General features: G+C 37.9%; 1 protein-coding gene across 1 annotated transcript in view; it reads left to right on the forward strand.

Annotated features, from left to right (window-relative positions):
* The first annotated feature begins 14,532 nt into the window (after window positions 1–14,532).
* Window positions 14,533–16,007, forward strand: part of LOC129238919 (innexin shaking-B) — a 234,272-nt gene continuing 232,797 nt past the window's right edge. The window contains 1 exon segment of the mRNA XM_054874153.1: window positions 14,533–14,815. Within this exon segment, the coding sequence (XP_054730128.1) occupies window positions 14,533–14,815 (283 nt within the window).

Below are 16,007 nucleotides of genomic sequence, written 5' to 3' on the forward strand. Positions count from 1 at the left end.
TCCATTTGCTGAAAACACATCAAGCACCCAAAAAGGTTGTAAGCGTCAATTACATATGCACATATGTAATATAATATGTCTATACGCAAGGTGACAGTTTTATTTTTAGTTAACTTTTTTTACAAAATAACAGATAAAAAGATTTTGAGTGATGAAATCTTTATTTTGACCTTTACGTGCTCCATTGTCTGTCCCTTTGTTATACTGTCTTCTTAAACATTGATATAGCTGTCTTCTTCGTCTTCTTAATTGGCACATGTATGTAATATGATTGACGTATGAATGGGGAATAAGTTCATAGCTTTTTTATATTTTTTTATATTTTTATATTATATTATATTTTGCTGTTTGGCAAAGGGTAAGTATTCATTCGATAGAACTCTTTGTGCTCCTCCAAACTATGTTAATGGTTGTTTTAATTTATTTTTTATTTGTTATGACGCTTAGAAATTGAATACCCAGGAGACACAAATCAACGATTTAGACACGAGATCAAAAAGCTGATCAAGTAGCTCGGGACATTTACGACGTGTATGGAGAAGGTGTCATAGGCTAGTCTCTACAGCACGGAAATGGTTTGCAAAGCTCAAAACAAGGCGACTTTGATGTTAGTGACACGTCCCGCAGCGGAAGGCCTTCTGAATTTGATGAAGGATGTCTCAAATCGCTTTTGAAGGAGAAGGGCCGACAAACCCGTCGTGAATTGGCGCAAAGAATGAAATGCTATCATAAAACGATTATCAGCCACCTTTATTCAATGGGATTTACCGAAAAATTGGTAGCCTGGGTGCCGCACGAACTAAATGAAAAGGTTACCGTACACTTTTCCCAATCCATGTTTCCCAAAAGTCATTTTTCCCAAAACTTTTGTTCCCAATAAAATAACTCCAAAACCAATTTTCCCAAAAACAATTTTCCCAATTCAATTAAAATCCTATTTTTCCCAAAAAAATATTTTTGCGTAGAACTCCTTTTCGCGTGGGCGGCCTTCGGCCGCGCTTCAAAAAAATAATCCTCATCAGTCCGACTCCGGCTACGCAATCCACCGTATTTTTGCGTAGAACTCCTCTAAAGAATTTTTACACATTTTATAATTTTTATATCATTAATAAATAATTTTTTGCTCTTTGGAAAAAAATGTATTTGGGAAAAAAGTCTTGGGAAAAACAGTTTGGATCAAAAAATTTGGGAACATTTGCCTTTGGGAAAAGTAAGCATTGGGAAAAAAGTTTTGGGAAGAATGGATTGGGAAAACTGGTCGGCAACGAAACGAAAAAACCAAAGGAAATCGTCTTCAAATTGCTTTTCAGCATCACGCCCGCCATTGAACAACACGCGGTCATAAACAGCGCCTTTGGTACCGAATTGTCACGATAGATGAGAAATGGTGTCCATCAATATGAGGCAAAGAAAAGAGTAGTTGGCTCCAGGAGATACGCCAATGCCGAGAGTCAATCCCGAAGAAGTCTAAAGAAGATCATGATATGTTTTGCGTGGGACTGAGAGGGCATGGTATACTGAGAAATGCTGAAGAAGAGGAGCTCTACATTGCCCAACTGCCCCGCCTGAATGAGGCTAACCGACTGACAAGAACTGCTCGACATGGTGAAGCCATACTCCTTTACGACAAGGTCATGCCCCATGTTGCATAAGTCGTCAAAGTCGCACTCCAAGAGCTCGAATGGGAGGTCCTTCAGCATCCATCGTATTCTCCGAACCTAACATCAACCGATTACCATCTTTTCCGCTCCCTGTCAAACCGTATGAAGGGTAACGCCCTTCTGTATAACAAAAAGGTCCTTAAAAACTGGCTGCACAACTTCAGGCGATTTTTGGCGGTACGACTTCAACAAATTGGTTGCGAGGTAGGAAGAGGTTATAAACAGCAACGACGAATATATAATTGGTATTTGGTAAAACCGCTACGAGCTTATACCCCAACCTCATATATACATATAATAAATAACAAGTACTAGCTTATTTTGACAGCTGACAGCTGGTGTGACAATTAATGGCTAAAGTCAATTCTTCAGAACAACCTAAAATATTTTGAAATTCTGAGATCTCATTTGAATATTCCGTATCCAAAATTTATTATTGGAGACAAATACAGAAATGACTTGTAGTATGAGTCATTTATATCTCTTGCAGATTATTTTTTGTTATTATAATTGTTTTTTTTTTTTTGTTAAAATGAAGCTGCGAAGGCATACATTTCGTAGATTGTGCAATACAAACTCTCAAAACTCGGACGATAATATTGACGTGAGCAACTACTTCCTTAATATCACAAAACTACCTATGTATGTATGTATTTAAATATATTTACGGACACGCTCTAGCTCACTAACCCCTCTCTAGCATCTATCACTTGCAATACCACCTCGTGCCGTTATTCAGATTACTGCTTGCTGTCTCATTTCTATGATTGATTGATGTAGTTATTTACCCGCCAACAAAGCAATATGCGAAATAATCACTTCATATCATATTTCATTCTTATAAAACGATAACAACAACAGCAACATATCAAAAACTACAAAACTGGTAACAGTAGAAAAAAGAAATGTGAACCGTCGTTGCCCGTTGCGTTGGATTATGTTAACGGATATTATTACCAATAATTTAGAATTTTAGACAAGGAAAACAGAAATGTTAAAAATGTATATGTATGTACATAAATAAGTATAAATAAAAAAAATGGTTTTCTCCAACGTTGTCTGCGCGCTTTCCTTTTTCCACAAGCATCTTTTTGTGGCCTAAAAATGATGGAAAGCGGTTTCGTTAGTGGCAGGCGATTCTTTTACGCAGCTACATACACCTAAACTTACATCTGTTGTTTTTGTTGTATTCATTCTTTTTTTTTTTTTGTTTTTTGGGTTTTCACTTTTCTGCTGTCTATTTTTGTTTGTGTTTCTGTAGTTGTTGTTAATATTTACTTGGCATAGACGAAATGTCATTATTCATGCAGCGAGCGCATTTGCGAGTATAAAAGTGTTAAGTTACGAAAATATGTCAACGTAGATATTTTACTAGTTGTTTGTTTAGCTTTCTCTTTTCCGTTGTTTGCAGATAAGTTTTCATAAGCTAAGGGGAGTATTTGTCGTGGTATATGTAGAAACCTAGGTTTCCTTACTTAGACATACATACATATGTATGACCCTTTAGCGGCACATGTCGCAGTACATTCGGTTAGTGAAGCAATTGTGCGAAGGACTTGTAGTTTAGTGACTTCAAATAATATGGAGGAATGTTGTAAAATGTGCATAGCATGCTAAATATCTATGCTCAATTTTTTTGTGCAGTTTTCAATGCGAAACGACCACCTTTGCCGGTGTACTGCTATTACGAGGATTGTCTTTAATATTTTGCGCTCAATAATGAAAACACAGTAAAATAATAATAAAGACGGCTTTATTGTTTTCTAAAATATTCTCCGTGAAAATCGACGTACTTCTGTGTTTGCTAGAACCAATTTTCAAAGCACTTTTTCCAGTCAGAAGTGGATGACACCAAAACATGCTCTTCAAAGACTTCAACAGGCTTTTTCAGGCGCTGAAGAACTTTAAGAACCGTTTTATTTTTAATTTTCGGGAACGTAAAGGAATTATTAGGTGACAAATGAGGGCTGTAAGGCAGATAACTCATTAATTCGATCTTTAGAGTGCGCAAAAACTATTTTGACTGTGCTCGCATTGTCTTGTTGAAGGGTGATTTGACTTAATTCTTTAATTCGCCGAAAAATTCTGGCAATTAAATGGTTTTGTACCATTCAAAATTGACTGTTTTAAATTTTTCTAGTGTCACAGTTCCGATATGACCAGATTTTCCGAAAAAAGAGGCCTCTATTTGCTTTGAGGTGCTTCTTCTGCGAACAACTTTTGTTGAACATGTTTGTCTTGGAACACCAAATCTGTCGATTGCTGTTATGTTTCCGGCTCATATGCATAGATCCCTGATTCGTCACCTGTTGTATCTCATAGACGTGGTTTGAACCACCGCGGCCGAATTTCTTCCGAATATTTTTCCACCAATCGGCACGAGTCCCGTTTTGGTCAATTTTCAAATTATGTGATATCCAACGAGAACAAATCTTCTCGGCGACAAATGCTCCTGCGTATTCAGACAAAGTTCCAGCACTGTATCTGAATTTCGTTCTGCATGGATGTAAGTAAAATTAGCGTTCGGACTTGCACAATGTAGCAGTTATGCCAATTCCACCAAGAAGAGAAACTCTCACCTATCCACCGCAGCCAGATATAAAGGCATTCTTTAGTCAAAGCTTCGATAGTTGTATGCATTGTAAAACCCACCACTTAGTTCGCTTTAACCCTTGCATAGAAGTTGGTCAGTGGCAGTGTGTGTGTGGGTGACAACTGACGTGTGTTGGAAACTCGCTGCGTTCGTTCGTTTATTTGCTTACAACTCATGTGCTGCTGATTTAAGATAGGTCACGATTTTCTCTTGAATGTGTTAGTACATACATACACAGCTATGAGCCACGTACATAGTTTAAATGAAAACGCAAATGGGTGCATATGGCTTTGCCCTCACTTGGAGATTGTCAGGTTCCAGGTCAGGATTGTTATGATTTTGTTTGTCGACTTATATATTTCGGAGCTAACGATACAGTTTGCACGTTAGCGTCACGCAAATTACCTGGAAATTTATTCAAAACTTTTTGCACACCATTTATTTGGTTAGTTGAAATCTTATATTATGCGATATTATAACCCATTTAGGTGTTAAGCTTATTAAAAGGAACCAGAAAGCGTTGCAGTAGATGATTCGTAGTCTGAGTCATGCCTCTTGCACGTGTTATTTGTGTTTGTATGTATGTATGTTATGTTCTTTATTTTAAAAAGATAATTTTATATATACAATGGACTCTTACAACTAGTAGAACGCACGACTATAACATTGATATGTTGTCTGTCGGAATAATTTATGAGTAACAAGTATATGATGGCACATTTTTTTCATTTTTAATTCAAAAGATTCAGGTCCAAGTGTATTGTTATGAAATGCAAACAATAACTTGTTACTCATAAAATATTATTATTTAAACTCAAAAGATAACTATGAAAATAAGATATTTATAATATTAGATAAATCTAAAGTTTCTTTATCAAAATGCTCTAAACGCAAATTTTGGTATTATAAATTGGGCAGAGGCCTATGACGTGTTGGACGTTTTCTTGCACGAAAAATTAAGCTAATAGCGACAGAAGTTTAGGGTGGCGATGCGGGACCTTGAGACGGCTATTGAGAAACTCAACGCTGCCCTAACTGAATGTTTTGAGTCAGCCTGTCCAATTCGCCCTCTCCCTAACCGGACTCCAGTTCCTTGGTGGAGAGCTTCAGGTGTTGAGGCGTGAGTCGAGAAAGCTTCTAAACCGGGCCCTCAAGACTAACCTTGCAGAGGACTGGAAGCTATACCGTGATGCTCAGAAGAACTACAAGAGGCTTCTTCGGGAATCTAAAAGAGCCTCATATAGGGAATTCTGCAGCGGTATTGAATCTCTGAGTGACACGGCGAAATTGGTTAAGATCCTGAAAAGGGTCCGAACAGCAAAGCTGGGGTCACTTACAAAATCTGATGGCCCCTTCACGGCACTGGCACTGGCCTACATACCACGCTCTTGAAGGATGGAGAGGGTCGCTTTCATCCCAAAGGTTGGAAGAGACGACTACACCAGCCCCAAAAGCTTAAGACCCATCAGCATGACTTCTTTCATGCTGAAAAGTCTCGAACGACTGGTGGAATGGCACATACGAAAGAAGTCGCTGAAGGCCCATTTGAGCATGCCTATCAAAGTGGAAAATCCTGTGTGTCGGCACTGCAAAACCTTGTTGCTAGCGTAGAGCTGGCCATCGCCAGGAGAGACTACGCTATGGGCATCTTTTTAGATATAGAGTGGGCTTTTGATAATGCCACTTTCGACAGTATGTGTAGCTCTGCTAGTAGGCACGGCGTAGACCGGGTGCTAGTGAATTGGATTTGTTCGATGCTGGCTCAAAAAATCGTCTCGGTACGAGCAAAGGAAGATCTGCTGGTGTCGTCCAGGGTTAATAAAGGTTGCCTCCAAGGCGGTGTGCTGTCTCCATTGCTCTGGCACATAGTAATCGATCCTCTACTCACCAACATAAACGATTCGGGAGTCTACGCACAAGCATATGCAGACGATGTTGCCTGTTTGGTAAGAGACCCTTCCCTTATGAACATCTGCAGGAAAGTGCAAAAAACTCTTAATCTGATTGACACTTGGTGCTGTGCAAATGGGCTATCGGCCAACAAGACTGTACTGTCCTCTTCACCAGAAGTAGGAAGCTTGACGGACTCGTTCCGCCAAAGCTAAAAGGAGTCACAATCCAGCTATCCAAGGAAATTAAATATCTTGGAGTAATCCTCGATAGTAAGCTCATCTGGAAATCACACTTTGAAACAAAGACATCCAAAGCACTGACAGCTTTCTGGCAGTGCAAAGGTGTCTTTGGGAAAACGTGGGGTCTTTCTCCTAGCAAGGTCCTATGGATCTACACAACTATGATAAAACCTAGTATCACCTATGCATCAGTGGTCTGGATGAGTAGACTCTCTCCCGTCAGAAGGAGCTTATCGAAACTACAACACACTGTGGCCATCTATTGCACCGGAGCTTTTCCGACTACTTCCGGCATTAGATGCTCTGATTGGTTTACCACCACTTGATGCTTTCATCCAAGGAGAGGCCTTGAAGGCCATCTGCAGGCTGAAACAGAATGGGAACTGGTACGCCCCCTGTCCGATATTGGAAAACAAAGAAGGCATGGACTTCGATCCAACGATTCTCTCCATGCCCCTTGACTCCATGCCATCAAGAGTCGTACTTGAAAAGAGATACAGTGTAGTGCTGCCAGAGGCTCAGTTGTGGTCAAACTCAGAAAATGAACCCGGCAAACACTGTTCTTGCATTTTCACGGATGGCTCCAGGACCGAGCATGGCTCTGACTCTGGGGTCTACTTGGAATCCAGCAGGACAAAACTGCACTTTGCTCTTGGAATGTTGTGGAAAACCGATGGAGAGGCAGATCTCTATGTGTCTGCAGCGACAGCCCAGCTGCGCGTATGGCCTTAGACAGCCTCCCAACCACATCAGGGGTAGTCGAGTCCTATAAATCTAGGCTGAATTATGTCGGTAGACATAATAACCTGATGTTAACATGGGTCCCGGGACACATGGGTATCGTGGGTAACGAGACCTCTGACTCCTTAGCTAAGATGGAGCCAAAGAAGTTGGTCTCAGAGCCCGTTTTACCATTCCCTTCTGCGGCCATCAAAGCCACGGATAAATGTCTGAGTGCTGACAAAAAAAAAGGCAAAAAAATCATCACTGAAATACTTATTATTTCTAAGTGCTAAGTTAGCATACAAATCGGTGTGATTCTGATTTAACAGCAGAGTTGAAAGTTTTTCATTCTTAAGATTTAAAGCGAAGGTGTGAACACAATCAAAGAATCAGAAGTAAAAGCAGGCAGAGGTTTCATATTTAATATTAGCGATATGTCTTTCCAATGAGCGCAGAGGCGTACACTCTACACAGCAAGGATGAGAGAAAGCCTATGACTTGACATAATAAAAAACCTGGTAGTGGTAATGGTAATGGTTGTACGGATTAGGCTAACCCCTATATGCGCCGCGACCAGATTGATCTATTGTGCGCCCCTAATTACTTCATTATAATTATTTAGTATACCGAGGAATCGAACCAACTCCTAAGGAGGGAACAATTGTAGGTCTTCCTCCTCCAGTAGGTACGAGCTTTTTATCTAAGTTTAGAAATGTTCTGTTGGCATTGAAGTTCAAAAACTTATTGGAGTGATTAAAGCCGCTTGTGTTACCCGATTTTAGTTTGGATCTATTTTTTGGTTTCCTGTTTCATATTATTTTTGTTAAAGCCGAAAAATGGGGTTAGTCCACTAAATAGCCCTTCTGCCTCTTTTGGCATAAAAGTCTGCCTTATCGTTTCCTTTGTGTCCCTCATGTCCTGGTACCCAAATCAGTGAGACCTGATTATACGTGGCCAGTTTGTTAGAACCTTTGTGTATCTAAAGGGTGATTTTTTGGCTATAATCTTTTTACACAGTTGGTTTAAACAGCTGCCGCACATTTCGTGTTTTTTTTCACTCTCAAGCATCTTCAGTTTGGTCTATAATTTAACTATTAATCGTCTTACAAACGAACAACGCTTGCAAATCATTGCCTTTTATTATAAACATGCGTGTTCTGTTAAGAAAGTTTATCGCGCGCTTCTTCCATTTTATGGTCAGTTTAATCGACCCACTGAAGCGGCTATTCGAGCTTTTGTGACTAAATTTAGAACCAAATTTACATTATTGGACATCAAACCTCGAACACTCTTACGTACAGTGCGGACTGAAGAAAATTTCGCAGCTGGATCAGCCAGTGTTAATGATGACCATCAATTACCGATTCGTCGCCGTTCGCAACAATTGGGCCTCTGTTACTCAACAACGTGGAAAATTTTGCGAAAGGGTTTAGGTGTGAAGCCTTTCAAAATACAGCTGGTGCAAGAATTGAAGCCGAACGACCTACCGCAATGCAGAATTTTTGGTGAATGGGCTCTTGGAAAGTTGGCCGAAGATCCACTTTTTTATCGAAAAATTGTGTTCAGCGACGAAGCTCATTTTTGGATCAATGTGTACGTAATTAAGAAGAATTGTCGATTTTGTAGTGAAGATCAGCCAGAAGAATTGCAAGATCTACCAATATATCCAGAAACAGTTTGGTGTGGATTATGGGCTGGAGGTATCATTGGACCGTACTTCTTCAAAAATGCTGCGAATCGTAACGTAACTGTGATTGGTGAGCGCTATCGTGAAATTATATCCCACTTTTCTTTGCCCAAAATGCAAGAGCTTGACTTACATGACATGTGGTTTCAGCAAGACGGTGCCACATGCCACTCAGCACGCGTAACAATGGACTTGTTGAGAGGCGAGTTCGGTGAACATTTTATTTCACGTTCGGGACCGGTCAATTGGCCATCCAGATCGTGCGATATAACGCCTTTAGACTATTTTTTGTGGGGCTATGCTAAGGTTCATGTCTATTCAAACAAGCCTGCTTCAATTAACGCATTGGAAGACAACATTAAAACTTTTATATGTGAGATACCGGCCAAAATTGGACTAAGCGGATGGACCATTTGAAGGGCAGTCGCAGTCAACATTTGCAGGAAATAATCTTCAAACATTAAATTATATGGAGTGTACTATCGATTTAAATAAAAATTTCATGAGTTTTTCTGAATTTTACGTGTGTTTTTTTGAAAAACTTTCCTATAGCTCTTAAAAACTCACCCTTTAGATAGATTTATTTTTTTTTGTTTTTTTTTTTTCAAATTAAGTTTGTGAAAACGTAGTAAGCGATGTCCTAAATTCCCATGCAGCTAAAAAAACGCGCGAAATGAAGCTGGCACAACTCTTGCCTCTAATTGGATCAGTTTGATTTGGCTGACTTCAAAAGAGTGCGTTAATCAGTTGCTCTTTCATGCGTTAGCTGACATTAAGCCTGTGCTTCCGATCACCTTTAATGCTTACCTATGAAAACTTAATTTTCTTATTCGTTTGCTAACCAACCAATATAAATATAAACCAAAGGCATGTAAATTATCTCACTGCCCTCCGTTTTGTCTTCCTCCTGGTCGGTTGTCGTTATTTAACGAAAGTCGGTAAAAAAAAGTATGGAAAGGAATAAACTCACAACGAAATCGATGAGTTGGATGAATACTTATTGTATAACATTTAACTGGGTACGAAAGAGCGTAATGAAATTACGTCTCGAGATAATGGTACTTTTGCGAATATATCCAAAAAGTCCATTAATAGTATTCAGCCGAAAAAAATGTTTGAGAAAAATTTAGATTGATATGCCCTATATAGGGAAAATCTAGTAGTACGGTTAAAACAAATATTATGTGAAATAATGAATTTTAAATAATAAATGTTCTTGCTAATACCTAATTTCTAATTTTAATAACTCATTTCATTTCTATCTGTTTTTATTACAGATCGCAGTCAAACGATGGCGAGCTGAATTGAAATTGTTAGCAGTTCGCTCACATTCAGCTTACGATTGAATCATCCGCATGCAAACATGGATTGGACTCGGTGGCAATATACGTTTCTATGGAACATTTGTAATCCTGGGAGCATAATGTGGCTACCCATTTGATTTGCTAACTAACAGTCATACTGCCCAAATGCGGCAGTCGAGCATTGAGGAAAATAATCGTACGCCAATCAATCAATCGGTCAACAAATATTCAAATGATCTGTTAAACTGCAATAGAAATACATTACAACGTTGACAAAAAGAAATAAATCAATAAATGTGTTCGTATATCATAAATAGTAACGCATTGTCATCTGCATATGTATGTACAAATATATACACGTAGCTCACATTCGTGCGTACTCGTCATTGTCACATACATAAATATATATATATATATGACCGCATGATCGCAGATGTGCACCAATACATTGCGTGAAGTTATATAAAAATACCCCTTAAGAAAATAGAATTCGTCATATGTACGAATAGCGCACCCAAACATCAACATCGACATCGACACTGTGTTCGTGATTTTTGAATGCACCATATAAGCGATATATGCAATAGCGAATAATCACAATAATTATTGAATCGAGTTTAAGCGAAAGAAAAAGTCAAACAATACTAACATTGTAGCAATAACTTACGACGATCTTCCCTATAACTATTTTATACGAATCGATACGTATAGTAAATTATAAAAAAAAGTATAATAATTAATACGTAAAGGAGTAAAAAAGAAGCATTAAAGTAAGGAAACAAAAACAAAAACACACATCACTCAGTTTTTAAGCGCATTCATTTATAAATATTCACACAACTTACGCATCTGTAAATGTCATCTCAAAGTCACCGTTTTAGTAACCAGTTAGCAACGAATTAAACAGAGGAAGTATAAATAAACAAAAATAAAAATAAAAAATATCACTAAAACTGAAGATCGACATAGTAAACAAAACTGCCGTAGAACAACTTAAATTAAATTATTGTAAAGACAAACTCCATAAGCAAACTCGCAATGATCGTCAGAATAGACTAAATAGTAAACTGTTGTACAAAGTAAAAGTTGCAACAACGGCATCGACACGCACAAATCAATTTCGGGGGACGGCATTGACGGCGAAAGTGTTGCTGGAGAACGTGCAAGTGCAGACGAAGCGGGAGCAGACGGCAAAAGCAGCAGCGAACGCAAACGAGTGCGCGTGGAAAAGGAGTGTGAAGGATATATCTATCAACTCTAGAAGGAGTAATCGTAATAGGAGCAGAAACGGAAGCAGAAGTAGGGAGCGTATACGTAGCAGAAGGAAAAATTTGGAGCCAACGAGAGGAAGTAAGCTACAATTAAGCAGCAGTAAAGGACCAGCACCTGGACGAATAACGAGTGACAAAGCAAGAAATTCCATAGAGAGCCATAGATAAAACACATGTAATTATTGCACACTTTTTATTATATACTTTTAACATTTTTATTCATTTTATAGATGCATATAGCATAAAATAATTCACTAGCGCCCCTATTAGACATATTCCTGATTGTTTCAAAATAGTTTAAAATTAAATTATAGGCTGATATTTATACATACATATACTCTTTATTATATTTGTATATAAAACTCCATAATATTTTTTTTTATATTAGTTTGAAAAAGGTTTGAGGTTAAGTTAAGATGAGAGATCAACAACGATCTCACATAGATCACAGAACTATCATTCATGTGCCATGTTAACAGTTACTTATGATCCCAACAGATTGTGGGGTTGTGCGTTGGGATTTTCATGCCAACAGAAGAGGAATCCTAATACAAATGCCTTTAAGAAATGTCTAATCCTCTGCTCCATAGAATATCAAAATTGTATGAAGAAGACAGAGCCAAGGTAGTCAAGTTGAAAATATAAGCTGAAATTGTACACATTCACGCCGTGCCGATTTTTTCGCTATGAGGCGGCGTGCCAATTCATGCTGCGCTTCATCTATCGGCGCGTTGTTATTAAAAATAAATGTTTTTAATCAATAAACGTTACATTTTTATTTCTTTCTTTTTTAATATCACAATCGAATGCCTACCACCGGTAGTACGCACCGCCCGATAAGATAGTGTGTTAAGGTGCCCCAGCGTAACTTTCTGCAATCCCTTTAACTAACTAAGTCATTGCGTCTTCCAGAAAAAGCTTGCGTGCTCTAGGCCGAATTCCTAGCAATCAGAGAAACTTGAAAAGCCATCTTCGATATCAAGCGAGCTGGACTCAAGAGAACTATTTTTCCGTTAATGCGTATATATAGAGGAAATTAACTCGCTCAATCAATGGCTCGATATTACTCTAGTATTGGTTCCAGGCCACAAGAAAAACGAGAAGGCGAATAGGCTTGCTACGATAGGATCTTCCTCGGCCGAGGCGGAACCAGTTAGTTAGAAGTTGTCTTGAAGGTATTGCACATTGTGTGCATATATAGGGTCCGCCATATAACTTTACGGAATTAAAAATGCTATAAAAAAGAAACTACTCAATATTTTTCCAAACTGTTTTTTTTTTATTTTGAAGTACAATCCTTCCGGTTAATGATGGAACACAACTTCATTCATATGGCTACCTCGGCTAGCCATGCACCATCCCATACGATCGGTCCAATTTTTCAACACATTTTCGATTGTATGCGGCTGTATTTCAGCTATGACATCGCGTATGTTGGTCTTCAGTGCATCAATTGTTACTGGTTTGTTGGCATAACACTGGTCTTTGACGGCACCCCAAAGATAATAATCCAACGGCGTCAAATCGCAGCTCCGAGGTGGCCAAACGATATCAGCTTCATTCGGTGCTTTTCTTCTTCCCATTGCCGTACGTAATTTTCGTACACATTCGGCAGCATTACCATGATTTTCAAAGTAATGTCGCAATATTTCCCAGCGTTTTTTGAGCATATGCACAACCATTTTCGTTCAGCGGAAGAATAAAACTAATTTTCTGTCAAATCAGATGACAGCTAAGTGTTACCATTCTTCCAATAATACCTAGTTCAAATCCGTAACGATAGATGGCGGGCCCTATACAAACTTTCCTATATGTATTTGTTATATGGAGAAAATAGGCAGCACCGTCTACGAAAAAATTACATGAAATCAAAGAGATTTTTTCTTCAAACTTGCACTTTATTAAAATAAGATTAAATAAGCTATAAAACTGCGTACCAAAACTATCCCTAGAAATTCCAATTAAAAACCGTGGAATTGGGAAGAATTTTAAAATTCGATTCATATCATTTTTGCTAGACAATGAGCCTTAGCTTTATAAAAAAATAATGAACACTAAAAAAAAAAATCAGTTTTCTAAATATTTGTATATTTTCTCACGGTGTGCATAAGATTCACTATGACTAGTCAGTGAGTGATAAAAAAAACGTTCATAGTTTCCTAAATGGCACGCTAGATATGCCAATCCTATTAACCCACACTGATTCGGAAGATAACAAGTCTTAAATACCAAATATATACAAAAGATACAACAATATTCAAATACTAATAATTCACTTTACCATACAATCGCCTTAGATAATGATAGTCAGTTAACCAATTAGTTAATCACGTACAAATATTCCTCCCATTTAACTAAAATTGAACGCATTTCAATAACATATTCGTACGGAATCTATTCGAAAGGGTAGGAACCAAAAGAAAAACAAAACAACAAAAACTTTTGAAAACAATTATAAAAACAAAATTGCGTGACATAACAGTTTTGCTGTGAAAATCGCTGATAAACATCATAATTGGTTGTAATGGGTACGGTCGCGTTTGTGTAAATGGTAAGCAAAACGTTACAACACCACTGGAGCAGCAGTTATCGTTGCCCCACCCCGCTTGATGGTGTTACAAACAAAAAGCCACTCTCTAGGCAATTAATACAACGCCAATTCCGATACATGCGCCAGTGTGTGTGTTTGTGGGCACGCGCTAGGGTGCGTGCTTGCTCTAAAGTGGTGATGTTGTTTTTAGTAACACAGCATGGCGTTGATAGGTATTTATGTTTTTAAAGAGTAATTGAGTCGGACAAACTATTCAGGCTACCACTGGAAAACAACAAAACCACAAGCGACGAAAAACAAAAGCGAAAAACGAAAAAACATAAAAATAAAAACTTACATTCAAAATTTGTAAAAACGTGTAACACTGAAGAGGCACGCAAGCTCACGTGACGATTAAACAGAGACTTTGGAAGTTGAACGCCCGGCAAAAGTGTGTGTGAGCTGTTTTTCTTCAAGTGTAAATATAATATACAAATGCTTACACTTCTTTTACGTGCAATGCAAATTGTTACTAGTTAATTGTTTGCTTATTTATAAATTAATTATAAGTAACAGCATAAGCGCAATTTGTTTACTTTAATTGAGTTTTCAAATTCAAATACTCGTATAAATGTATAAACCGGAACCACTCACACGTCGCGGTAGTCTAAGATCCCTACGCAGCGCACCACTACTTAGCACCGTTTTAGAGAGCACACTCTCATTAACACGCATCCATCCGATAACCTCTCTGGAATTGCCAGGACTGGATTATGCCATTGAGACTCAGAGTGCTATAGCTGTACACCATCGTGAATTGGGCACATCCTTGCGTAGTGGTCTCGCAAACGTTGGACAGCCGCTGAGTCGCTCGGGACGAAGCGCTTCGATACGCCAACTAGGAGAATACAAGCGTAATATACCAGCAAAACGGTATGTATAAGCACTTAGTAGGGTTAGTCGGACAATAGCAAGTGATTTATTTAAAACCAGAAAATTTATTTCATAAAAAATAGGTAGGTAATCGTAAATAGTTCTTACTTTAAATAGGTAAGAAAAAAATATCAAATATTGAAAAGTAATTACTTAAGTATTTATTTGTTTATAGTAGGTAATCGTTAAGTTGAAAATGCAGATTAGGAAGTCTTTGAACGAGCTGACTAAATGAAATGTAAATGTAAATTGAATGCATTTCAGGCATGGAAGCTGACAATCAACTTAGAATAGGTATAGTTTGCTTATACGCGCGGGCTTTATAGTCATTCAAACAGTGAGCCAAGTGGATAAAAATCAGGGTTGGACATAATGCACTACAAAATAAATACAGAAGTAGTGCAATCAGTGGTAGTTAAAACACGAGTTCCCTTATCATTAAATATTTAGTGATAGTGAAAAAAAATTAAATATCACTAAACTTTTAGTGATTGTGAAAAAAAGTTGCACTATCACTAAATATTTAAAAACAGTGAAAATCTTTAGTGATAACTAACATTTTTAAGTAATATAACACGGTTTCTTGAAGAATAAAAGTAAGGCTATACGAGTTGAATATTTTCAGTATAAATCACAACTTTGAGTAAAAGCATCTAATTACACCGCAATAAAGTGGTGCAAACTTCATCTATTATCGTTCTTCAAATATATTACAAAATTACTTCGGTTGCTATAGGTCCACCATGGGACCTAAAAAAAGAAGTTATGTATAAAAATTTAGCAGGTTGGTTTATTTTTTAATGGAATACCTGTTAACTCCTCATCAAATTCGAGAAATGATGTATTAGGGCTGGAATTACTTTCTTCTCCTACCGGTTGTCTTTTGAACTTCAGGGTATTCTTTAACATTATCTTGGACATCGTCTAGAGAACTATATATGACTCATCACTTTCTAGCAAGATTTTTCAAAATTTTAATTTGATATCGGTGATATCATGATTTGCATCATGAATTGCATCCCAGGAATCAAAGGGCAAACGAAAATATTTTTCAAACCTTTCCAGTAACAGAGGAAGTCGGGAGCTTCCGTGATAGGTTGCATTACTCTTTCATATTTTTCCAAATATTCAAGAGCACAAACTTCCAGCTTGTAGCATAGTTCACCTAACCTG

Source organism: Anastrepha obliqua, chromosome 2 (assembly GCF_027943255.1).
Source record: "Anastrepha obliqua isolate idAnaObli1 chromosome 2, idAnaObli1_1.0, whole genome shotgun sequence".
Taxonomy (NCBI): Eukaryota; Metazoa; Arthropoda; class Insecta; order Diptera; family Tephritidae; genus Anastrepha; species Anastrepha obliqua.